The sequence below is a fragment of the Esox lucius genome, chromosome 15, assembly GCF_011004845.1.
Source record: "Esox lucius isolate fEsoLuc1 chromosome 15, fEsoLuc1.pri, whole genome shotgun sequence".
NCBI lineage: Eukaryota > Metazoa > Chordata > Actinopteri > Esociformes > Esocidae > Esox > Esox lucius.
Window position 1 is genome coordinate 17463732 of NC_047583.1, and position 25036 is coordinate 17488767.

At 43.1% G+C, this 25036-nt stretch overlaps 1 protein-coding gene across 11 annotated transcripts in view; it reads right to left on the bottom strand.

Moving 5' to 3' along the window:
* The window catches only part of kiaa1109 (KIAA1109 ortholog), a 78526-nt gene that overhangs the window by 48036 nt on the left and 5454 nt on the right, over positions 1-25036 (bottom strand). For 10 of the 11 annotated variants that reach the window (XM_034297554.1, XM_029125648.2, XM_034297560.1 and 7 more), the window contains exons 3-49: positions 24384-24500; positions 23863-23941; positions 23689-23753; positions 23282-23538; positions 22907-23100; positions 22676-22755; positions 22057-22204; positions 21769-21925; positions 21248-21326; positions 19884-19975; positions 19566-19683; positions 19216-19371; positions 18975-19072; positions 18690-18877; positions 18415-18521; positions 18106-18323; positions 17537-17755; positions 17278-17415; positions 16244-16420; positions 16040-16168; positions 15182-15301; positions 14757-15082; positions 14364-14611; positions 13973-14207; positions 13324-13812; positions 12958-13222; positions 12262-12399; positions 12101-12171; positions 11450-11620; positions 10553-10673; positions 10313-10456; positions 10068-10198; positions 9784-9986; positions 9449-9646; positions 7431-7642; positions 6986-7288; positions 6577-6729; positions 6170-6416; positions 5839-5987; positions 5455-5674; positions 5118-5285; positions 4794-4984; positions 4523-4698; positions 3838-4417; positions 2048-2246; positions 315-590; positions 124-217 (exon numbers count right to left, since the gene is read on the bottom strand). In XM_034297554.1, coding sequence (XP_034153445.1) covers positions 124-217; positions 315-590; positions 2048-2246; positions 3838-4417; positions 4523-4698; positions 4794-4984; positions 5118-5285; positions 5455-5674; positions 5839-5987; positions 6170-6416; positions 6577-6729; positions 6986-7288; positions 7431-7642; positions 9449-9646; positions 9784-9986; positions 10068-10198; positions 10313-10456; positions 10553-10673; positions 11450-11620; positions 12101-12171; positions 12262-12399; positions 12958-13222; positions 13324-13812; positions 13973-14207; positions 14364-14611; positions 14757-15082; positions 15182-15301; positions 16040-16168; positions 16244-16420; positions 17278-17415; positions 17537-17755; positions 18106-18323; positions 18415-18521; positions 18690-18877; positions 18975-19072; positions 19216-19371; positions 19566-19683; positions 19884-19975; positions 21248-21326; positions 21769-21925; positions 22057-22204; positions 22676-22755; positions 22907-23100; positions 23282-23538; positions 23689-23753; positions 23863-23941; positions 24384-24500 — 8644 coding nt within the window. The remainder of the gene's footprint in view (positions 1-123; positions 218-314; positions 591-2047; positions 2247-3837; positions 4418-4522; positions 4699-4793; positions 4985-5117; positions 5286-5454; positions 5675-5838; positions 5988-6169; positions 6417-6576; positions 6730-6985; positions 7289-7430; positions 7643-9448; positions 9647-9783; positions 9987-10067; positions 10199-10312; positions 10457-10552; positions 10674-11449; positions 11621-12100; positions 12172-12261; positions 12400-12957; positions 13223-13323; positions 13813-13972; positions 14208-14363; positions 14612-14756; positions 15083-15181; positions 15302-16039; positions 16169-16243; positions 16421-17277; positions 17416-17536; positions 17756-18105; positions 18324-18414; positions 18522-18689; positions 18878-18974; positions 19073-19215; positions 19372-19565; positions 19684-19883; positions 19976-21247; positions 21327-21768; positions 21926-22056; positions 22205-22675; positions 22756-22906; positions 23101-23281; positions 23539-23688; positions 23754-23862; positions 23942-24383; positions 24501-25036) is intronic. The other variant, XM_034297553.1, reaches the window with a different exon arrangement.

Below are 25036 nucleotides of genomic sequence, written 5' to 3' on the forward strand. Positions count from 1 at the left end.
AAAATGAAAGGCAAACAAACTAGACTATTTTAGGACATACAATTCATAAAGACCTAATATGAACTAACAATCCTTAATAGGAAATGTAAATTAAGAAGCCTGTTTAATTTGAGCAGCACTTACTGAATGTCTGGTGTTATACCCTCTAGGAGCACAATGTTAACTCCTCCTATGTGGGCTGAGGCACAAGTCTCTGTCATTTTCTGGTGCAGAATATCTGAAAATCAGATGTTGGTACATTACCCCATATGAAACGAGGTAATCCAATAGCGCGTGTATTGAACATGTGATGGAATCCAAAAGCTAAGTCTCACCTTTCATCTTCTCCTTGAGTGTGAAGCTGCCATGGATCTTCTTTAGCTCTGCCTCCATGGTAAGGCCCCCAATGTCTGCCTCCAGATGGGTGCGGTTCACCATTCCAATTCCAAACACAATAAGGGTGACATGCTGTGGCTCAGAGCTCACCAGGCTGCGCCGTCGCCCCCCGGCCCCAAGCCCAGTGATGGGCTTGTTAGTGGGGGTGGTCGGATCCTGCTGCTCATTCTCAAAGATCACCCTGCACAAGGGCTCTGAGGGGCTACGGCCAGCATCTGCACAGACCAGAAAAAAAAAAACACAATATAATGTGCTTGTCTATTACACACTTCCAGGGATGTAAATTGTTGAGGGGCATTTTATAATCTGAACAGTGACAGAAATATGGCTTCTTTTTTTTTTTAATACATTTTGTATTTTTAAATAAATAAATTCCCCTTTAAGGGGATCAGAGATCTTCAATAACCCAATAGCTGAACTGTCTGGAACATTGGACAAAGCAGTTGACCAGTATGCCCTTCACAGTAGAACATTTCTAGAATTTATATGAAGATGTTCCAAGATATCCTCCTTTGCCTTGACTCTATACACAAAAACTCATAATGCCAAAGCAAAACACTGATCACGCACTCCGACATGCATTATGAAGTGACAGACCTTATATAGACAAGTGTTTGCCTTTCTACATCATGTCCAATCACTTTAATTTGCCACAGGTGAAATCCAAAGTTCTGGAGACATCTCAATGATGATTAAAAGACACAATATGTATTCCAGCAGCAAAATGTGGAGAAAGTAATAATCCCCAAAGGCACTGTACCTAACCATGGGAAACTGCATATAAAGACAGAGCTCCTCCCAAAAGCCAAATTCCAGACAATATGTTCACATTACAAAAGCCTCACCCTGACAACTGTCAAAGTTGAAAGTTGTTTGCAACCTTTGCGTACCTTAGTTGCCTGGCAAGCTAGGTATCTGTATGATCTGTGTATACTAGCCATGACGTCTCAAAGTTTGGAAGTTTATTAACAGCACATGGGCAAATTACACCTAACATTAGTTTGTTAGCCTAGCATAGTCATAATGTTCAAAACAATATCTTCCCCAAAAAATCCAGTAAAAATGATGTCAACCAATACAGGAAGAGTGAGTGATAGTGGAGGATTGACCCAATCCTACCCAAATTTATAGTGCTTAAAATCACATTTAAAAATAAGCACAAAGTCAAAAGGATAGTTGAGTCGCCTAACGGCTAGAATGATATGTGGTTTGCTGATTTTGAGTTGAACATGGCAAATATTATAGATGTGACACATTAGCATCCCAAATATTAATTTCTAATTAGGCAGTAGGGGACAGCTGTAGCTGAGATATTAGCCAGGTTGTCGCAACCTACGTGACTAATTATTTTCGTTCAGAAAATATGCAATCGAGTCGTTTGTATAATTTGGTATTTGCATGCGCAATGCCTCTAGCTTCTTCATCCTCAATTGCAAGAAAACTACAAAACATCTTAGTTTGGTTTCATGGGACAGTGCTTTAGTAAAACATATCATGATATGTTCAAATCTGAAATGGCAATCTGACAGAGGAACGCACCGCATTGAAAAATGAGGGTGCATCTCTCAAATTATCAACGCCTCTTGCCGACAACATCTAAACACCTTTTCCAGAATGAAGTCAGGCAGGATTTCAGTCAGGTGTCAGCCAGTCTAGGGATAGAGAGCCTTACCTGTCAAGCAGTTCTCTGGGGAGCTCTTCTCCAGGATACCAGTAGGGTCAGAAATAAGGGAGTAGAAGTTGAGCAGCTTGTACATGTTCTGCCAGCACTCAGCCGAGGGCTCACTCTGCTCGGACACTGTGATAGAGTCTGAGTCGTCCATCTGGATGGCCATGTGGTCAGCCACGTCCCGAGAGCCCTTCCGCGACACCTTCATCAGTTAATAATTGGAAATTGTTAGATACCAATAAAAACAAACCATACAGGATTTGACAGATCACCAGAAAATATACAGATAAGATTGTCTCCTCCACTAATATTGGCACCCATCGCAAATAATAAGCGGGCTGTGAAAAAACATTCTTTGCTGTTTATCGTCTTGGTCTTTCATTCATAATATTCAGTAAGTAAAATTATCCCAAAAAAGTAAAAGGCATAAATATTTTTCTCCAAAACATGTCTGCCCTTTAACTGGCACCCTAAAAATGCTTACGTTATAAGTAAAATATAACTGTACAAAATACATTCCCATTCAGATGTAAAAAAAAATTTGATTACCTGAGTGATTAGGAAGATTTAATTGGTAAGCAAAGTCTTGTTCAATTGGGATATAAATATGAGCTGACACACAGTTCAAATTCCCATAGATATTCCTCACTAGGTAAAAGACCCAAGAATACAGTAATGACATGCAACAAAAGGTTGTTGAGCTTCACAAATCAGGAAATGGCTATAAGAAAATCGCTCAATGGTTGAAAATGCCCGTTTCCAATATCAGGGCAATAATGAAGAAGTTTAAAGCAACCTGGAATAGGATGTGTGCCTATATTGATCCCACGCAGTAAGGAGGATGGTTCGAGTAGACAAGGAAATATCTGGAGAATTGCAGAGGTTAGTCGGGTATTGGGGTCAGAAGGTCTACTAAACTATGAGCAGAAGCCACCTATATAACCACAAGTTATTTGGGAGGGTTGGCATAAAAAGCCTTTGCTGCCATCAAACATCAAAACTCATGTACCTTCAGATTGCCAAACATTACTGGAACTTTCAGTGGGACCAGGTTCTATGGTCAAAGGAGAACAAAAAGCTTTTTGGAAACAAAAAACAGATGTGGGTGTGGCAAAATAAAAGATAATGCAGAAAACGAACTCATCCCCACTGTGAAGCATCTTTGATGTTGTGGGATGTTTTTATTCCAAAAGCCCCTTAACAACTAGTTAGGATACATGGTATTGTGGACACCAAGTACCAGCAAATTAAATCAAAACCTGACTGCCTCTGCCAGGAAGCTTAAACTGGGCTGTGGATCTTCCAGCAGGACAATGATTTAAATCACACCTCAAAGTCAACACAAAAATGGTTCACACTTCACAGACCACAAAGAATCAAGGTTTTGACATGGCCATTCCCAGATCCAAACCCCATAGATAACCTGTGGGAGGAGCTGAAGAGGAGAGTTCACAAGCGTGGACCTCGGAATTCGAAGGATCTGGAGAGACCGTCTATAGAAGAATGGTCTCAGATCCCTTGCCATGTATCCTCCAACCTCATTAACTATGATAAGACTATTTGCAAAGGGAGGTTGCACAACATTTTAAATGAAGGGGTGCCAATAATTGTGTTTTACTTTAATTAAAAGTTAGGTTTTTGTTAATATTTTGAATGAAAGGAGGATGAAATATAAATAAAAAAGTTCAACTCCTGTTTTTCTCCTATTTACCAAAGGTGCCAACATGAGTGGAGGGCAGTGTATGGTATCTTAGAGATAATTCTAAAATGAAAACACAAACTGATTGATGAACCTTGGAGGTGCGGCGTTCCGAGCGACCCAACGTGTTGCGTCCACGGGGCTCCCTCCTGCCCAGCGTGTCCAGTCCTGAAGGGGGTCCATTGAGAGGTTGACTCCCTCCTCCACCCCGCTTGCTCTTTTGGGTCGTGTTTCCTCCAACAGCAGCCCCGCTTCGCCCGGCCCCATTGAGGCTGCCTCGCGAGCTGCGGCTGAAATCTGAGGAGCGGAAGTGGCGGTAGGGCCGTGCCTTGAAGGTGGGCGTTGGGGAGGCAGAGCCTGCGGTATAGCGACTCAGTTTGATGTCTGTCTGTGTGGCCTTGATGTCATCTACCATGGTGCTAAACTGATGGATGAGGCGCACCAGGGCCATGTCAACACGCTGACTAATGGCTTGGCAGGCAATAGTGAAGTCACAGTGGAAGGTGTTGTAGTGGCGTCGGTTGAGATCATGGAAGGCTAGTGGCGCAGCAGCAGCCATGGAATTGGGCGGGCCCGTGCTGGTGGACTTTTCCATTACCACAGCGTTCAGGCTGAATGTCTCGATCAGCAGTGCCGGCTTGAACTCCAGTGGTAGGAGGTTTGGCATGCCCTGTCTGGAGAGTGAGAGCAAAAAAAGGAGATTGCCTTTGTGTCAGGATGTCTAACAGATGGTACCTTTAAGACTACTGGCACACCCAAAGATACAAAGGTTAATTTACCTTTTTGACCGTTTGTTCTTTCGTTCCTTGGACGTGTCCGAGTCCACAATGTCTGCTCTAAGACACTCCAAGGTGCCGGAGAAGGAGAGGTGCTCCCCAAAGTACATCTTGTAGCTGAGAGGAGTGGTGTCCTGAGCTTGGATCCCCGCGTGACTCAACAGAGGCTTGAACACAACCTGTGCAAAGCAGGGAGAGAAGAGAATCATCCCAGTCAGCCGCTCACTCAGTCAGTCAGTCAGCCGCTTGCTCAGTTAGTCAGCCGCTCAGTTACCTGTGCATCTGCCAGTTGCACAGCTGCAGGACACTGGTTGCCCTCGTCGATGTCAGCCATCATTATGTCGTCCTGGCTGGTGCTGTGCTGAGAGTGCTGAGACTGTGTTCCATCCAGAGTGTTCTGGTCGCTGGACAGCACCGTGTTGAAATCAGACGCTGATGGGATGGTGGGGAGGTTACAAGTGACACCTGAAAAGCCACACACATGGATGACAATATATATTTCTTTTTACAATATTCTACAATGTGCTTTCTAAGTTGGCTTTCTAAGCTCATGTTCCCCCTAAATATTCCATCACCATTCACAAGACATTCCCCACACCTGTCTGCAGGCTGTTGTGTTGGGAACGGTTGACAGGGGACTCTTGGGGTATAGCGTTCCCTCTGCCCCGGTTGCCCACAGCATTGGACATCCAGTTGTAGAAACTGACGGAAGAAGGTTCTGACAGAAGTGGGTGCTCTGTCAGTACATCAGGCCCCACACTGTTTCCTAAATGGAGAGCAAACAAAACGCAATTTTGGAGTTCAATTCTCCAACAATAACGGCTTAAAAATGGAATGGAACAATAATTTAAATGTAGAGGAAATATATATGTATAAAAAAAATCAGTGAAGAGAATGTTCATACATGAATGCCACCTAAGTATGAACCAGCATACCTGTGCGAGTCAGGGAACCGCTCTTTGTCACAGGTTCATTCCTTTGAGGAGTGCCCTCTAGCAGGTTGTGCAGGCTGGGAAAGCTGCCTGTCAAATAGCTGAGCAGACTCTCCTTACGGGGACTGTCTTTGGCAGCCATGCACGCGTGACTCACATGGGCAGGGGAGTCAGCTGCCGTGTCCCCACTGGTGTAACTCAGGGACTGGTATGGATGGGAGCCCTAAGGAGTAAACACACTACCAGCGTGAAAACAGACCTACTCCTTTGGTATAATAACGGCAGACGTTATAGCCTGCCCATTCACATAACTCAAAGTTATAGTCGAGGGTGACAAAACCGACAGAAAGATAGGTGGTTAGAGTTAAGAAGCATACGCATCATTACCTTAATTTTGAGGGCAGACTCATTGTGGGTGTGGGACTTCGAGAGCTTCCTCATGATCTCCACACCACTGACTGGTCCAGATTTTTCTCCCGTGGGTGGTGGACGGCTGCAGGCTCCCTCCAGTAGCATGGTATGTTCACTGACTGTGGCTGGACAGAAAATACAACATGTAACCTAGTGGACCTACATCCTGCATGTATTATTGTTATCAATGTAATTTTCATGATCATCAACTTAACAAATAACAAATCGTTTTTTGTATCTATCTGTCATGTATTCACCCACCAGGAAATTCCCAAATGAACCATTGGGAGAAAATAAAAGTGCCTACCAGCGTCAAACTCAAACTCAGCCCCATCGGCACTGGTGTCACTTTGTAGTGCGGCTCCATTGTCCAGGCCCAGGCTCTGATCCTGGAAGGTCTGTGGCTGAGGGGTCTCCTTGGGTTTAGGCAGCTGGTTGGGCCTCATCAAGCCAATGGCCTTAAAGCCCTGGGTCACCACAATAAACTTCATCCACTGCCGAGCTAGAGCAACCAGGCCCTTCTTCAGGGTCACCAGCGCAGGCAGCCCATCATTCTATTGACGACAAGATGAGAGGGATTGAATGGCTAAACAGGATGAAACTTAAGAGTAGGTCCATGATAGCCACTTCAAACCTTGCAACAACATTCAGACAATCATGGCCCAGACTGTAGCGCACAAGCTAATAAAATACACCATTACATATAGGTCTCACCATGGTTGCCTCCTCTATCACTGAGTAATCTGCCTGCTGTAGGTAACGGTGCAGGATGTTACATAGAAGACAAGAGGGGTTCTCGTGGAGGTAGCGTGCTCGCTTGGTCACCCGGTTGTACTTGCTCCGGAAAGGAATGTGGATACTCTTTTTCTGTACAGAACATGGGAAAAATAAATGTGTAATCGAATCAGAATCTACTTTAATCACCAAAAGCATTCATATGTACTCTGAATTGATCTGGTAAAAGGATGCTGAAAGCAAGACAAAACGCAAGGATATAATTATATAGATATATATATTTTTTTTAAATAGCCCAGTCGTAGAATACAAACAGAAGAATTTACACATACATTTAAGACTTATTAATGGACAAGGCATTGGAACCATTAAATTGCGCTGTACTAACCTCCAAGGCTTCGGTCATGATACAGCCCATAACAGCACACACTCTCAAAGTGCCCTCCATGTCCAGCTTACGCAGAGAGGACTTGAGCTGGTCGATGGGAACCAACCAGGCACCGATTGCTGGCGTAGCTGTGCTCAGGAGATTCAGCTGCCTGGAAATGGCCTGGGAGGGGGAGCGGACGTTGGTGGGAGCAGCGAAGCTAAACCAGATCTCCTTGATGGTTAGCTTCATGCTGCTGGAGTCAGGGGGCGGGGGCATGAGAGGCAGGTCTTTCTTCAGGTCATCAGACTCTACACCTTCATCCTGTAAAAGCAGTAAAGAACACGGGCCGAGGGCAAAATGGAATCAAGAGAGATCTATCAAGTCTATATTTGTTGGAAAGCACTTAGCTACTGAAATAAGGTTGGATCAAGTCCTTGTACAACAGTTCAATACGATTACTCACCTGATCATCAGAATCAGAGTTTCCGTTCGCATCAGAGTTGGGGCTGGTTGCATCTTTAGGCAGGTTGTCATCAGATACATCTGTGCTGTAGCCACTGCCTGTCTGAGAGCCTGATGAGCCATTCGACTTGGAAATTCCATTCTTCAAGACTGTACCCGACTGCCCCATCACACCAAACGCACTGTACAGCACTGCACCAGACTGACGCCCACCTGCACCCATACAGACATTGAAGCACACAGAATCACAAACACAATATAAGGCATAAGGTTTTGATTTTTGATTTTTCCCCCTCAAAGATTTCAGTTTGTTTTTCCAATTGAATTATTCACATTATATGTCACATTAAAAGTGGAAACATTTCTGACATGATTTATCTTTGTCTCATTCTTTTACATCACAAGAACCTGGCATTTTAACAGGGGTGTGTAGACTTCTTATATCCACTGTAAGTGAGGATGGGGTAAATAAATGCCCCAAATTTGCTCCCACCTTGTGGAAGGTGGCTTTAGTACAGCAACAGTACATTTAAAATAACTCTCTCCTACCATTGCACAGGTTTTACTTTCACTTCTGAATAGGGGTGTAACGGTACACTTATCCATACCGTACCATTCAGTACAGGTCATTTGGTTCGGTCCGAATAAATAGTCTAGTTTTAACCACATCAGTTACTTTTGTGTGTGCGAAACTAACATTGTAAACTTAAGAGTTTCACTTCAGAGACATGTCTTGGAGCTGTAACATAGCAACAGAAATACCCTAGAAAATGTAACACAGCCTCGTAAAAGGAAAAATGGCAAACACAAACAACAGTAAAAAAACTCAAGTTTTTTTCCCCTATAAACATGTTGTGTAAGCTGACGAGGCCCTATAAGAGTTGTTTAGCAACACACACAATTCAGTGCCAGTGAAATTTCAATTTATAATTTTTGGATCTTGCCGCTACGGTCCAGACAATTCTATTCCATCAATCCCGTTCCTCCTTGGTTTATTTTGTGAGCACGCATTTTACCGGGATTATATACACAGCATAAGTACAAGAGCGAAGTTCGCCTACTGTAAGAAAGCGAACCCTTGTCTACTACAGCATACACTATGAAAGTGAAAGAAGACTAGTGCTCTATAGCTAGCAACCAGAAACCGTAAACTAATGTGATCAAGGCTAACAACAACACTGATTTCTGAGTTAGCGTTTTATTGGAACGGGTTATTCATATTATTATTCTGAACTTAATTCTCTTTCGGGCACTGCCAAACCGCTTACTGACTGATGAGTAACTGCAAAATACAGTAATATTTTTTTTCCATTAAAAAATCATACCAAGTGCAGCTTAAACTACTGTGGCAATGGGCAAAGTTTATAACTTTGTAATAAATTTAAAGAAATGTTATGTTTGGAATGTTTTTTTCCACTGCACCGAAAACGTACGGAACCATAACTTAAAATCCGGTATGTACTGAACTGTGACTTTTGCGTACCATTACACCCCTTCTTCTGAAGTTAACTGGGTCAAGTCTTCTCTGTCTGTAAGGCATCGGATAGTGAATGGCATTTTGTCTGAGGATAGGTTAAATCAAATGTGGAGTTCCACAAGGGAGTATATTAGGGCCCGTCCTCTTTGTTATTTATTAATGATATGAAATCTGCCTGTTCCTGAGAATATTTGCGCTAAATTGTTTTGTATGCAAACAATTCAGCACTTTTATTGTCACATAAAGATGAGATGATAGAATAGAGCGAATTCAGTTCAGAACTGGAAATGATCAGTGACTGGCGGACAGATAAATTCTCCCTAAATTGGAGGAAAAACCTGAGAATATTTTATTTGATGAGGCTAGCTGGATCCCCATGCTTTAACATCATGGTTAGAGAAACAGCAATTATTATCCCAGAAGAATTGGTTATAACATTGGTTGTGTGTTTCTGTTATTTCAATTAAGTTAGCTGTTGCAATCAAATCAAATACATTTTGAAATGGAAAGAATACATTATATCTATATTAACAACACATTACCTTTGACAGTGAGGTTCTCGATACCACACTCAAACATGATCCAGCCCCACTTCTCCAGGGAGGCAGAGCTGCGGGTCAAGTCAGCAGCAACCTGGTTTTCGGTCTCGTCTACCAGAGCAAATTCATCCATTTCCTCGAGACTGAACAGCACTTTGGACTTTTCAAAAGGAATGGCTGTGATGGCACATGTCCCAATGTCTGAACAACAAAACAGGAAAAATAAAAAATGAATTGCTAAAAGGCCACAGGGGTCTCCAACCCCAGTCACAGACACCTACCAGAGACTTAGCCTCGGCCCGGCACATGAAGAAAATAAACACCTTGTTTACTCTCACCTTTGGAATCCAGCCCTCGTAGCTGGCTGTGGATGCGGCGGATGTTAAGTTTAGCAGCAATCTCCTTGCCCTTTTCAATGCCAGCGTTGGAGCGAAGTGATCCTGAGGACTGTGGTTGCATCTTGCTGGCCGAGGCGTACTTCTCCAAGTTGACGGAGGGACGCCCATGCTCTGCAGTGTTGGGCGTTTCCTCCACTATGCCCCTGTGATAACAGACGGTATGGGATATCACGGAGTCTGTCTGATGTAAGAAGATTAATGAAAGCTAAAAGAAAATAGGTTACCGGTTCATGCGAAACTGTGTGGCAATGCTGTCAAAGCAGAGAGCAACCAGGGACACGTGAGTGATATGGTTCTTAATGGAGTTAGAGGGTGCACACTCTTCAACTGAGGCCTGGAGCAGACAAAGATTCACCTATAATGGCAGAGCAACAGACGCGTTAGACTTCTGATATTGGACTAAAATCCATTTCCAAGTCCAATATTATATGCCTGGCCTAATGACACAGTTCCCCAACAAGATTCCTACCTTAGGTATCGACACATTAGCTTGCAGGCCCTTGATCTTCACATTGTCTGGTTTGACTGACAGGTCTGTTTGGCCATGGGGCGTGTTGAGGGAGCCTGTGGTACCCTCCGTCTTGGACAGTTTGTGCTCCTGCTTGGTTGTGCTCTATAACGCACAAAAAAATTTAACACAGGAAAATCTTTATTTTCTTTATATTAAACTATTTATGGCCATACTTGCTTTTTGGAAAAGTTCACTTACAGATTCAGTCACCGTGGACTTGCTGATCTGATAGGCTTCATTTAGGACCTTCCCGTGAAGGTCATCCAGAATGGCTGCAGGGTGGCGTATACTGACGTAGTGGACCATGGACTCAATGTATCTGAAAGAACATTCCATATTATTCCTGAAATATGACAACGAGTGTAGTTGGGCAAATATCAGGTTTGGAAACCCAGATTGCAGATGGAAAGCCTATATATGATAGAATTACATCCAGGTGCAACAGAGTGGCACAGAGGTCTACGTCACTGCCTTACAGCACAGTTGCGTCCCAGCTTTAACTGCTGCCAGGTCCCAATTAACCTCAAACAGTGATTCTTCATGGTTTCTCTTAACATGGCATCCTATAATCTATCCAGGGCCCAAACGATAATGTAAGAAACTCTGCACTAAAGCTGTAGCCAACATCACCCAAACTCTCTCTCTTCCTTTGAGAATACATTTCAAAATTATGGGTCGTTTAGCTGAGTGTCTTTATATCAATGTTATCACCAGTCGCTTCTATAATTCAACATAATAACAATATAATTATATTCAGAAACTGGTGGTTAGCATCCTGAACGCTAAATTTAAAATGGAGTAATTCACCACAATCCCCCCATTAGCCAGGTAATGCTTGTTAAATGAGTTTTGTACAATTAGTGAGTTTTGTACAATTAGCCCTATCAAGCAAAAAATGTAAACCATAGGAGGAGCCTCTACCAAATATTCACTGAATGAGATTAATAGTTAAGCAATGCAGATTCAATTTTTCACTATGGATACATTTAATAGCCACTGTACACACATTTCTGTTGTGGTGACTACTGGCTTTGAACTACGATACTTATGAATGGTTATGAATTAAATAAGATCTATGAAAATGGTTGTGATTACCTGTCAAGAGCTTCAGCCACAAGTGGGGTAAGCACTACATTGATGGCCCCCTTCACCTCCACAATGGCAGTAGTTCTTGTCTGGGAGAGGGGTTGTTCCAGGGTCCAGTCTTCAGTGGTGGTGTCATCGGTGTTCTCCATCCCCTTCTTATCCAGGGGAGTGTACGGTTGGCTATAGAGAAAGATGTGATAGAGAAAGAGGCTGATAAAGATGAGCGCATACAAAACACAGAGCAGAAAATAGAAGATGTCCACCCAAAGGCACTATAAAAGTTTAGAAAAGAAGGTGAAACAACAATGACAAATCTGTGTGTTCAAAATTGTTAAAGGCTCATCCCAGCAGACTCTTATGACTGTTATGACTGTCAAAAGATGCTTCCGCCAAGAATGTCTCTCAGCGGTGGAGACTTATTCAATTATTATCTTTCAGTTGAGTATTTCTAATATGTAATTCTCTCAAATACAAACATAAAAAAGATAATCTATTTAATACCAAATGTTTACACATGAAACAAAAAAGGTAGAACAATTCAAACAGGGTGTAGATTTTATCTAGGCACTTACTATAATAAGCAGAAGCTAGTATACAGACATACACAAAAACACTTAAACTCACAGTTAACAAAAGGCAAGCAAAATAAATGTGAAATACTTGTTTGTGTCCCCCAACAGTGCCAGGCCTCTGTCAAGTAGGGAGCTGGCAGAGAGGCCTTGCTTCACCACCTACAAACATCATCAGAGTAAGGGATAATACTTCATGGAAAATGGACAAGAAGTAACACATACAAGCAAATGCAATGTTTGCATTTTCACCTTAAAGCTCGGAACAGAGAGCTGGTCGAAGGAGGTCGAGCTTTCCTCGCTGGTAGGTGTGTCCAGGTCCAGGGGCCGATGCAAAGAGGACTTGGAGGTCCTCTTATTGGTTGGCTGCTTCTGAGACCAATTGGACACCTGGGATTTATTCAAAAGGCATTTAGAATCCTGAAGATGTAATGAATACAGCTGTCAAGATTCTAATAGATCTGTCATGATTTTATCAGATCATTTAGGGGTAGAGAATAGAACAACCAATACTCACCTTGCTGGCTTAGGGATTATTGCATTTAAATTTGTAGCCAAATAAAAATGTGTCAAGTGACATGTAGTTAAAAAAATATTTGAGACTATTATAATTATTATTATTATCATTGAATGTTGAACTGTTATCTGTTTCACTTGGCAAAAGAAGAGCTTTTCAGTGAAGACATGGTATGGCATAGAGTTAAATAATGACAGCTGTACAGCATGTTGTGAAATATCTCAGGTGTGTTTTTTCTGCTCTTCTGAAATACTAATGAACCATTACCATGTCAGTCAAAGCGAGAAAAGAAGCAAAGCGAAAGCCCCAGACTTCCAGGCCAACACATTAGCTAAATGTGACCGTTTTCACTGCAGCCTCATTTGAATGCGGTGGTTAGAGTAAACGAGTAAAAGTAAATGTGCACAAGTACACTAGTGTTCCAGCCTCACCTGGTAGTGGGCTAGGTAGCTCTGATAGCAGGCCATGACATGGGGTTGGCGTGTCACCAGACCTGGCTCAGGGTTCTTCTCCACCTCTGCAGAGCCCTCCTCATCCAACCCCAGTGCCGACACAAAGGAGCCCTGAGACTGATGGCTGGGGATTGGGTGAGCTGGTAGTGGGGGTAGCATGGGAAGGGGTCTGGGCTCTGTGATGAGATCCCCATTCAACACATAGGTGAGGGGCCCCTCCACACTGTGATAGATGGAGCTGCGGCTGGAACGAGATTCACAACAGATTTGTTTGATTGTAATAATGACTTGTTGTTGCCCTTTAAATACCGGGTAAGCTGACTGATCATCCTCTAAGAAGCCCACCTGTAGTGGTCCATGTGGTAGGGCTGTTGCTGGGGCGGATACTGCTGTTGCCTCCTTTTCTTCTTCCTCCCAGGGTAGGTGCCGGGGCCCTCATCTGCACTGCTGATGGGCTCAAAGTCCTCCGCTGCCGAGAAGTAGGCCTCACTGTCGGCCACCGACATGCAGGAGTCAGCAGAGCGGTACTGATGGAAGGTGCTTGAGTCTGCGGAAGGCGTGAAAGGGAAGGAGCCGTAGCTCCGGCGCTGACGAGGTGAGTCGAGGACATTTTCGTCGCTTTGAGAGACCTCGCTGCTGAACTGGACCCCAGAAAGTGGCGGTGGGGGCTTATCGGTGAAGACTGCTGCAGACAGGCTCTTTGTGCTTCCCAGGCGGCTCGAGTGCACAGAGGACTGGCGTTTGAGGGGCGAGCGAAGTGGGGAGCGGAGGGATGAGCACTCCTGGGCACTATTGGGGGAGACTGGGGAGCCTTCAGGGACATCTGTGAGAGTGCTGTGAGGATAGAAAGGATTGAGAATACTAAGAGAACTCACTTCAACAGAAAATACGCTGCCCTCTATATTGGACTCGTATGCTGGATGATGGTGAGCTGTGAAATTGTGAGAGCATGCGCATGCCTGTTGCACTCCTGGTGCACTTATGCGCTACTCACTCTGCAGTGATCCTGTTGTTCATGGGGAATATGTGCTCCTCCGTGCTGGGTGACGGGCTATCCCTCTCCCTGGCCAGAAGGGGCAGAGCCGCACTGGAGGAACTATTTTCCTCGGAGGAGGAGGCCGAACTATGGGAGCGCTGAGGCACCTGCAGGCTCAAGTGCTGACACCTTATTCCAAGCTCCACGGCTGGACTGGGAGTACAGGTGTCCCTCTTCACTCCCACCCCTTTAACTGTAAGAGAGAATACAAAGTGACAGTACTGTAGGTTTATGTCTACCATATAAATCAAGCCAATTTCACAGCAGACCCAAACAGGAGCTGTATTTGTCAAGAATCCCAAATAACTATAATCCCTGCACCTATTGACATATATTGGAACTCCCATACCATCGGACAGTTTGTGCATCTCTTTGGTGATGATCCACTCTCCAGGCTGCAGCAGGGATTGGCCATAGCACATGTCTGACTCAGAGCTGGAAGAGAAGGCAGAACTGGAGGACGGGGTCATCTCCTCCAGGCGGAAAAAGTCCAGGCCTGTGTTGGTGCCCCCGTAAAAACGACAGCCCCCCAGGCAGCCACACTTATTCCTGCTACGTTTGTTATGCGCTGTTTCGCCAGGCCACAGAAACCATAGCCTGGGATAAAGGGACAGAAAGAGACAGTCCGCTCATGTCTGTGTTTGGATGAATGCCAGTCTTCTCCAACTCCATCAATTGCTGGTGGTGATAAGACACTCTTTTGGATCAATAAAGAATAATTCCTTCTACTGTCTATTCCTACCTTTTCGTCTGAGCATCATGGAGCTCCAGGAACTGCCTCTGCACCTCATACTTGGCCGGATGGTCCGCAGCCAGTGCTATGTCAGCTGTGATTAGGGCAAAGTTGACAGAGCCAGCCTCCAACCAGAAAGACCTCCGCAGCACAGGAGGCTGGCCAAGTCCTAACCCCTGACCTGGAGATGCCCCCAGTCGCACCCCGTCTGACTGAGGTTGTTGCTGCTGCTGTTCCATATACTGGTGGATCTGGACGTCCTGCACCACAGCACTGATCCCTTCTCCTACTGCCTGGTTGTGCAGGTTACAGTTGGCAAGTCTGATAGTCCCCGTCTGGGCGAGTGGGAGGAGAAATAGAGCATTGTTTCTCTACAACTATTTGAGTACCTCCGAAGTTAAATGTTTTGTTCAAGTGTTAAAGACTTGTGTTACCTTGATGTTGGCTGCACAGCTGTGCTCCACTATGAAGAGGTCAGCCCCATCCACAGCCAGACGGGTCATGGTGTATTTAAGCTCCTCAGATGTCCGGCAGTATCCAGGGAGGCAGGCCATCTAAGAACAGAAAAGTAACTCTTCACCCGTCTCTAGAGTAAGACTAGATTTTAGACTGGAGAGTTTCAGTAAGTATGGAAATTCCATGTAAGGCAGGGCGTTATTTTGCATTTCACTATTACCAGTCTTAATGCATGGACCCGTTTGTGCTTATTTAAAAGGGATATCCAAAAGAATGCATACAGTAATTTGACATTTGGTTTGTTAAAGGTCTTGCGCAACTCAGGTCCGTCTAATGACCACTTTTATAGAAGACTATAGTTGGTCGCTACTTATAGATGAACTAGCTAAATATAGTCCACTAAAATTGGGTGCAAAATTTTATATGAGGTAAACTAGAGATTCTACTCGACTATGGCTTTACTAACAACACAACACATTCAGTCCAAAACTGGACTTCAAAACATTTATATTTTGTTAATCGTTTAAGTTTCAGACTGTATCTATTAAGTCATCTCTCACACCCTTGCATGCCAATAAGTTGTGGAACTATCTCACTGCCTGAAACAGTTAGCTTTGGAAATACAAACTAACTGTTATATATTGTGTTATGAGACTGCATTTACATACATTGATTAGTAACTAATATAAATATCTATGAATGCGACCTATGTTATGTTAGACCTACGTTTGTGCACATTCCAGGCAAAAAACAGAAAAATCCTATGGCTGTGTTGGATAGGAATTAACCAGATACAGTTTGGCTCAGATATACATTTCGGATCTGATGAAGACTACCTTGGAGTCACACACACGGCGGTCCACCCCATGCTGGCAGATGACTGAGGGCTTGGGCTGCTCCAGCTGAAACTCCCTTGAGAAGACATGGAACATGTACGTCTCACCCCACTCCATCACACTGGCCAGCTGAAGAACAACACATTCATTAGATGTGTACAAAATAAAATCACAGATAGAGACAGATAGGTAATCCAAACAGACCTGTGGCACAGTGACTCGTCCAGTAAGGGCCCCAGCCTGCATGTCGATGAGCCAGGCGTACTCCAGGGTGTCAGTCCCTAGGGGCAGGCCTTGGGCTGAGAACATGGCGTGGGCACGCATCTGCAGGCCAGACAGACTAAGGTGGCCATCCCTCAGAACACCATCAGATGTGGGACGCTGTGTCGGATATATGTAATAAACTTTTTGCAACCTAACAACAATAGGAACTAATAAGAAATGTACTTGACTGGTACTGTTATAATAATAATAAATATAGAAATATTGTACATTCAATATTTATTACTGAGCTCTTCCGCCTTTTGTGCATGTATTTCAAAGCAGAGGGAGCGGAAATTAGTCAGGGTGTAGGGGTTAATTAGACCCTCTGGTGATGCCTTTGGGTCCGCACCTCTGGCTATCAGCTAGCAAAGTGAAATCCCATAGGCACTGCGGCATTTTTGAGCTTTCACAATTTCACAAAAAGAATGGATAGGCGTTACTAATGATACGATATCTGTATGTGTTTACATTTGATTTAGAGACGTGACACATACAAAACACTGCAGGTAGGTCACTCCCAAGCTTTCCAGCATCTTTCCTGCCACCCTCCAATATACACTAGTTTCAGTTTCTGAGGTATATATTCTGGGTATAGCAGAACATTGCACCATACTCCAAAGTGATTGTTGTCCTCTCTATGGATTCACTCAGAAGCCTCCTTGTTCGAGCACTCTAGTTTTTAGGGCCTTTTCTTGAGTTCCCAGGTGATGGGATGCAGCCTCCACTTCCTGATTATTGAACCAACTGAGCTCACTGCTACATCCAAAAAAAATGTACACTATTTTGGTCAACATATGGTTATTTAATATTTTATCAAAATTGTGCAGCCCTACTGCATCCTATATTATGGTTTGATTATGGTTCGAATCCATTACTTTGAAATCCTTGTGAACATGAACAAGTGCATCTTTAAAAGAGAAGGGTCCTCAACGAATGGACACCAAAGCATCTCACATTGATTGTTGTCGACTGACCTGGTAGTTGTCACTGACAAAGATGTGAGCCGGTGAGAGCACAAGCTGGAGCATGGTCTCCTTGTAGCCCTTTTTCATCTCAAAACACAGCCTCTCTAGGAATCCTGAGGGTCCTTCAGGACTGTCGCTACCACAATGCTGTCCATACACACACACAGAGAGAAAGTTAGAAAAATGTCTGGGTACAACACTGGTACAGATGGCATAAAGTGGTACCCGTGGAAATATAATGTGTCAGTTGTTGTTAAAGGTGGCTTACCATAGGCAGGCGTCCGTGTACCTTGTACAGGTTGATGAGGACAGTAATGTCCCAGGGGCGCAAGGACAGGGGATGTACAGTGGTTGCATCCCTCCTGTCATCGTCCAGGCCAAGTGGAGACCAGCCCAGAGTGGAGGAGGTGGACAAGGAGGACAGCACCGGACTAGACACCACCTCTTCAAAGTCTGTGTACATGTCATCCTCGCCAAAGTAGTTCTCCTGAACAAGGGAGAGCAGGATGGCTGAACAGATAAATCCTGTGATTTTTTCTAAACAAAATTGGCAAATAATTAAAATGTTCTAAAATGTTCATTCACAATCTCTAAGGGGTGTTGGTTGAGGACTATGAGTTTGCATACTATTGGTTACAAGGCCTAAAATGAACACCCTCAAATTCTGGTAGATTTTGGCATTGTAAATAATTGTTTATTGAATGCTGGCAGGTAGTCACAAAGAGTGATATTATCACCATTGCTTTACTGGCTTTTTCTTCCTCCAACAGCAGCTGATGGACTGAAGATTTAGTTTGAAGCCCTGCATAGTTCAGTATGTTAAAGTTTTGACTGTACCTTGATGGATACGAGGGCTTTGAGCATGGGCCCGTAGAGGATGATCTGAGAGTCAGGGGACATCTCCATCTCCACGTGAAGCCTGTCAGGGGGCAGCTCTGAGGGGTCTGTATTTACCCTACTGTTGGTTGTACAGCGGTGAGGAGGTGGAGGGTGGGACCCAGACGAGTGCTCAGGGGGGCGCAAGGATGACAGCATGGCGTCCTCCATCTCCGACACTGCATTGATAGAAAAACACTTGCATAATTAAGTACAAGACAGAACCATAAAACATACAACTACAGGTAATCATGCAAGGAATCTGCTTACAGGACTGCTTGAGCTGCTCGTCTGCCTTCTGTGGGTAGATGGGGTGCCAGGTGTAATCGATTATGAGCAAGAAGTTTGGGACAGTCCAACAGTCCACCCAGCCAGCCCTGGGGGGAAAATGAACATATGAAGTAGTTACATAATAATAATCATCATCATGTTTGTTAAATTGACTTTCAATTAAAACAGTACCACACACTGACAAAGTACATTAAATACTAAATAAGGGTATATACACGAGTGGAAAACATTCAGTGCTAGTGGATCTGACTCACTCTGCGTGGGTGATGTTCCTCCAGCCAGACTTGTTGAGTTTGGGCAGGCCACCATGTCTCTGGCTCTCCCCAGGCATGCTCATGTCAGGGGGCAACTTGCTGTTCTGGTAGTCCTTGGCAAGGGTGAGCAGAGGGTACCTACTGGGGTGGCAATCTGGCAGGGAAAGACGCAGGTCTGTGTCTTCAGCCTGTGTTTAGCACACAGAAACAAAGTCAAGTGCCCATGTGGCAACAACCAACAAGGGTATGAAGAATGAAAAATACCATCTGCTATTAGCTACTCACCCTCAGACAGAACCTGGTATTGCATGTTGTAGGGACATACTCATTAAAAGGCAACATGAAATCAATGTTCAGAGTCTCCCCACAAGCAGCCAGATACACTGAAAGAGAAAGTTACAATTGCCCCAAAATGTGACACAAGTCCAAAGTGCAACCAAAGTGAAAAAGCTCACAATATGAAATATATTCTGATTATCCTTGCAAATTGTTGACTATGATAATTTAACTTCAACATCTGTTTTACCATTCTCCTGTTGCTTTGTGGAGCAGTCGATCCAGTTGTGCTGGTTGGCAGCCCAGAGCATCTCAAACTGGTGGAAGAGGACCTTGAACTTCCATGTGTAAGGGACAAAGGAATAGATATCTGGGGCACTATCGCTAGCCCAGTCTCCTATCAGGTCTACAGGACAGGAATGAACCGAAAAAAAGACATCCAGAATTATTTGACATACACATTATATATATATATTATACAACATTGCTCCCATGGTACAAGAAAGCGTTTTATGCTTGCTCTTTGGGGTTTCGGGATCGGTGTCTATCTAAGCACAAATCTAAGTGACAAATCTGCATTCCCAAATTCAGAGTTCATACCTGTAAAAAAGTTCTTCTGGGCATAAATGAAGTGATAAGTGGCCTTATACACCTCTATCTCACAGTTCCATGACTGGGGCATGTTCCAGACACGGGGATAGCTCGCAATCACATGGAACTGATGGGAGAATGGTGAGAGACAGCAGACATGTTAACATATGTTCATTCTCACAACGGGTTACCCTAGATACCTGATTCAACTCTTCAGTGGCTTGGTAATTAGCTTGTACACAGTTATGATACAATGAATTTAAAAAATATATAAATATGTTGCATTAACATCTGAGAATGGGAGACTGGATATGGCTTGTGGCTTACAGCTAGCATCTCAGCTTCCAGCAGGGTCCTGTACTGCATGCTTGTGGTGGTGTCAACATGGAGCAACTGGCCTTTGATGGTGGGAGAGTAGCCTGGAAAAAAGACAGGAGAATGAATTCTGGCTGTCAAAGCTTAAGCTTTTGTGAAGGAAATACTGTTAAATGAGATATCACTAACCAGGGTCCAATGCTAACTTTTTTTCTCACTGGCCCTATTGAGCAAGTTGGTCTGATATCTACTGGCCCAGACTGTATTTTTACTGTCCCAAACTAAATAAAAAATATATAGTACGTAAATATCATATAATCAGAATATTGACTTATACCAAAGATTTGGACGTGGTGAGACATGAGCTGATACAAGGAATTACTGTTTACGAAATGATGAAATGCACATCATTACCTTTAAATAAATGGCTATCAAAATATAAGCTACTATAAATATCATTATCTTTTCATTAAGAGATACTTGCTTATTTGATAGGACAAAAGCATGAAAATAAAATAATTGCGTTAATACATTTATAGTAACATAAATATGTCACAATACCGAACATGTACTAGTTGGTTGACAGGCCTCCTGTGTGTCACTGCTAGCAAGCGCTTAGGCAGGTATAGTTAACATGACACATACTGTCAACAAGCCATGTCCATATGGATTCATTATCCATATTTAACAGAACATGTCTTGGATGTAGTCCGTGAATGGTTTCTCCCTCTTCACAACATGATAGGCGTTCGCAATCAGTTTTTCAATTTGGCAACGCACCAACTCATTCATTCTGAACAGGCAGACGGTCACTGAAGCAGTCGTAGGGTCGGGAGAGTTGTTTGTTCCCTAAATAAACGACACTGCCTTATCGGCTTTTGTTCGGGAACGCACAACATGAACAGAAGTACATGTCCCTTGCCATTATCATTTGACCCATGGAACCTGTTCTTTCCATGAAAACAAAAATGATCTCATTTGCTTTGCCTCGTACAATACCATATTTGGGTCCTGCTCTAGAATGTACTATGAGCTATGACTGGTCAAAACAGACGAGCCGTTAAATATTATTAGTCAAAAAAACGACACCGGTACTGTACCACACCAAGGGGGGAGAAGTGCCAGATGCATTTTAATGCGAGAACAAGCGAAAACTGAAGCGGGAAGAGTGACAAGGATACTAATACGATGCTATGAATTTGAATGGGGAAATTGAGCCTAATGGCCCGACGTTAGGTCTTCCTGGCACCGGGCCATGGTTAAAGTTGAACCCTGCACTAACACTTGATTACATGCCTGTCATCCTCTGTAACCACAGTTCTAAAAACACCCACTTTGCCTAAAGAGCCCCAGTTACCATTCACTGTCCCACTCACCAGCTTCCCCCACAGTCATAGGGATGTTCACTTCCAGGTAAGAGCCTGCACCAACATTCACATGGATGGCATTTGTTTCCTAAAAACAGGAAATGCAATAAAACAAAATGAAATAGACACATTATTACATCATGAAATAGATGATAAAATGTAGCGCTCAAGTCAATTTCTATCCCACATTGTTTACTAAGAATGGTCGTAGGTACTTACAACTACTAACAGGGCATCCCAATTACAAGTATACTTTCTTTTTCTGAATTGCAAGTGTATAGGTACAGTATAAATATTTTCATTAAAACATTAATGAAAATAATGTTTTAATTATTGAAAACCTGCTATGCAGGATTTGAGTAAATCCCTGCTGTATACTTATCTAGGTTTGCCAAAATTCACATAGGTGTCTAACCCAATCCATGGACTGTTGAATGCCTGCAGGTACTTGCTCCTAACCAGGACTTGATTGATAAATTAATACAAGGAAAAAGTAACAAAAAGATAGGGAGGGGGAGAGAGAATAGTACCCTGTTTTTAGTGAAGAGCAGGTCAATAGTGGCATCTGCAATGATGTTCATGCGAAGTTCGAAGGCCAGGATCTGTCTAGGTTTGCCAGGCTGAGCCACCTCTGTAACACCCATGGACTGGTAGTCTGCTGGGAGGAAGAACTTCCACAGACAGTCCCTGCATAAAGCAATGTAAAATCAGTTACTCTCTTATCTGTACAAGAGATAATGCAGCCTGGAAAATAGCAAAATATGGTTTGTTTGTGTGTGTGTGTGTGTATATATGTGTGTGTGTGCGCGCGTGCGTGCCTCTGCCGGTCTGCCCAGGGCCCATAGTTGAAGTCAGTTCCTTTCCCACAGACAATGTCCAGACCCCAGCAGGGAGGCAGGTCCTGTAATTTGGTTCCTTCCCCACACAACTCTGGATCCCCACTCTCCTGCTCCTCTGGGACCAGGCCTGAAAACAGAGTGAAACCCAAAAATATAAATCAGACCAAAATACAAGAACATTCATAAAACCTGGTCAAACACAAATTCATATACAGCGCATGGGAGAAGTATTCAGACCCCTTCACTTTGTCCATATTTGGTTGTGTTATTAGACTTAATTAATCATTGATAAAAAATAAAAAACATTTTCACCATCTACACACAACACTCCACTATGACTAATGAATGAAAATATATGTTTCTAGAGATTTGTGACAATTCCATGGGGAAAAAATCCCCTACATTCTCATTCTCAGACCCTTCAGCCAGTACTATGTAGAAGCGCTTTTGGCAGAGATCATTGCTTTGACTCTTTCTTCGGTACGCTTCTACAAGTTTGCACAACTGAAATAAGGCCATCTCTCCAGTTCATCCATGAAGATCCTCTCAATGACCAAAGAAAAAAAAGAAAAACCTGTGTGCAACTGGTCATTCATACCTGGTTCATCCTGGTAATAGTAGATATCCACATCATTCGACTGCATGACCACAAACCCTTCTCCCATCAGACGGGGTGGCCTACAGGAGACGACACAGAATGTCAGAAGATTGTAATAATTTTTCTTCGCGGAATATAAGATGTTAAAAATGTATGGTTTTGCATGCTTGAGTACTTTTGGTCCTTTGGTTACTGTTAGGGGTAGGTGGTTCAGGTACACAGTCAACTCACTCATCATTCTGCATGCCAAGGTAGCGAGGACTGGGAACCAGCATGACACGGACATTCTCTAGAGAGCCTTTGACAATGTGCATGTACTGGTCCAGATGGCTGGAGGGGGGCTTAGTGGCATAGGTAAGGAAGGCATCCTCAAAGTTTACACACATGGTCTGTGGAAGGTGGTGGTTCCCAAATGCTAAGCGACCCTTAAGAAATAAAATGTTAATTGAAACAATATTTGAAAAGTACATCTTGTAAAGATTATGTAGTTTTAACTTTACATATCTGTATAGTGAATAAATACATAATGCAGTAATGAGGATGTCTTTCAGAGAACCGAATATTGACTATTGTGTGTGAGATTCAAATGTAACATGGGCAACTCACAGTACTAATGTTGACTTTTATGACAGGAATGAGAGACCTCCAAGATGTTGAAGGGTCTAGAGTCTCTGCTTTGATGTTAACACTGTCCATGCTCTTTTCTCGTTCTTCTCTTTCTCGCTCCTCATCTTTTTTGGGCAGAATTAGGGTAGGGTCTAACCCAAAGGTCTCCTGTAACCGTGCATAAAGGTCTGTGCGGTTGTAAACATGGAACTCAAATCCATTAACAGTCACGTAGAGCCTGGTCTCAGCCTTTGGGTCTGGAGAGAAAAACAATGTTCAATAATCAGGAAGGCCCATCTATAACATTGACCTCATGTTCAAGAATTATGTTGATTTGTAACTTTGAAAACATCACTTTGAACCATATTCAAATCCAAACCATAATGTGTGCCGTTCAGCCCACTCACCATGCTGTTTCTGCTTAGGGTTATACATTTTCCACCAGCGGAAAATAAGGAAACCGTCTTGTATTCTATAAAACACAATATATTAGAGGTAGATAAAATATTAAGGGGTATTGTTTGTACAGAACCACACACAACATAACACAGGACAAAACAGAATAGTGTAAAGGTAAGCACCTGATGGACATGTCTTCATTGATGAAGTACACATCCCTGAACATGACTTTCCCTGACAGTACAGAAAATGAGAAAGATCCTGGAGAGAAAAGAGAAATACAGTGATGTTAAACCTGATCTGATCAGGTCACAGGTTCACACTGACTTTCAGACAGGCTAACAAAAGATTCAGCTTCATCAAAGATTTGCTAACTTTTATATACACTCACCTAAAGGATTATTAGGAACACCATACTAATACTGTGTTTGACCCCCTTTCGCCTTCAGAACTGCCTTAATTCTACATGGCATTGATTCAACAAAGTGAAATATGTTGCTAGAATAAAATTCAGTGGATATACCTTTTTCAAGAAACTAACATTTCTAAGTTTCAACATTTGATATGATGTCTTTGTACTATTTTCTATAGAATATAGGGTTTAAATGATTTGCATAGCATTCTGTTTTCTCTACATTTTACACTTACATTATTTTATTTTTCCTGTTTTATGGAAATGGGGTTGTACTTTATTTATACTCACCGATATGAATGTAGCCTTTCTTGTAGAGTCGGTTGATGATGAGAGTTAAGATGAGGCCAATGTTGCGGGAGTTGTAGTATGTAAGGTATATAATCCATCCACAGGACAGAATGGTGGCTATAAGAGAAACAGAGCACTTAGCCAACATCCCTGATGAAACATAAAAGTGTTTGATACTGTAGAAACAACTTCATTAACAACCGGCATATATTTTAACATTCGGTCAGTCGACGAACTAGTCCATTATGTGCCATGCAATCCTTAGTTGATGCCAGCAATATCTAAGGAGGGGAACATTAACATGTCTCTTAACCAATAACCTGAATATGACTGAGTAAATCTGGCAGTAAAAAGATACCTTAAAAATATTTCACAAAACCTTACTTGAGTTGCAACTATGCCGACAACCTGACAAGTCTCTTCAATCAATCAAATTTATTTATAAAGCCCTTTTTACAACAGCAGTTGTCACAAAGTGCTTTACAGAGACACCCGGCCTTAAACCCCAAGGAGCAAACAACAGTAGTGTTGAATTTCAGTGGCTAGGAAAAACTCCCTAAGGTCGAATTTTAGGAAGAAACCTAGAGAGGACCCAGGCTCAGAGGGGTGACCAGTCCTCTTCTGGCTGTGCTGGGTGAGATATTAAGAGTCCA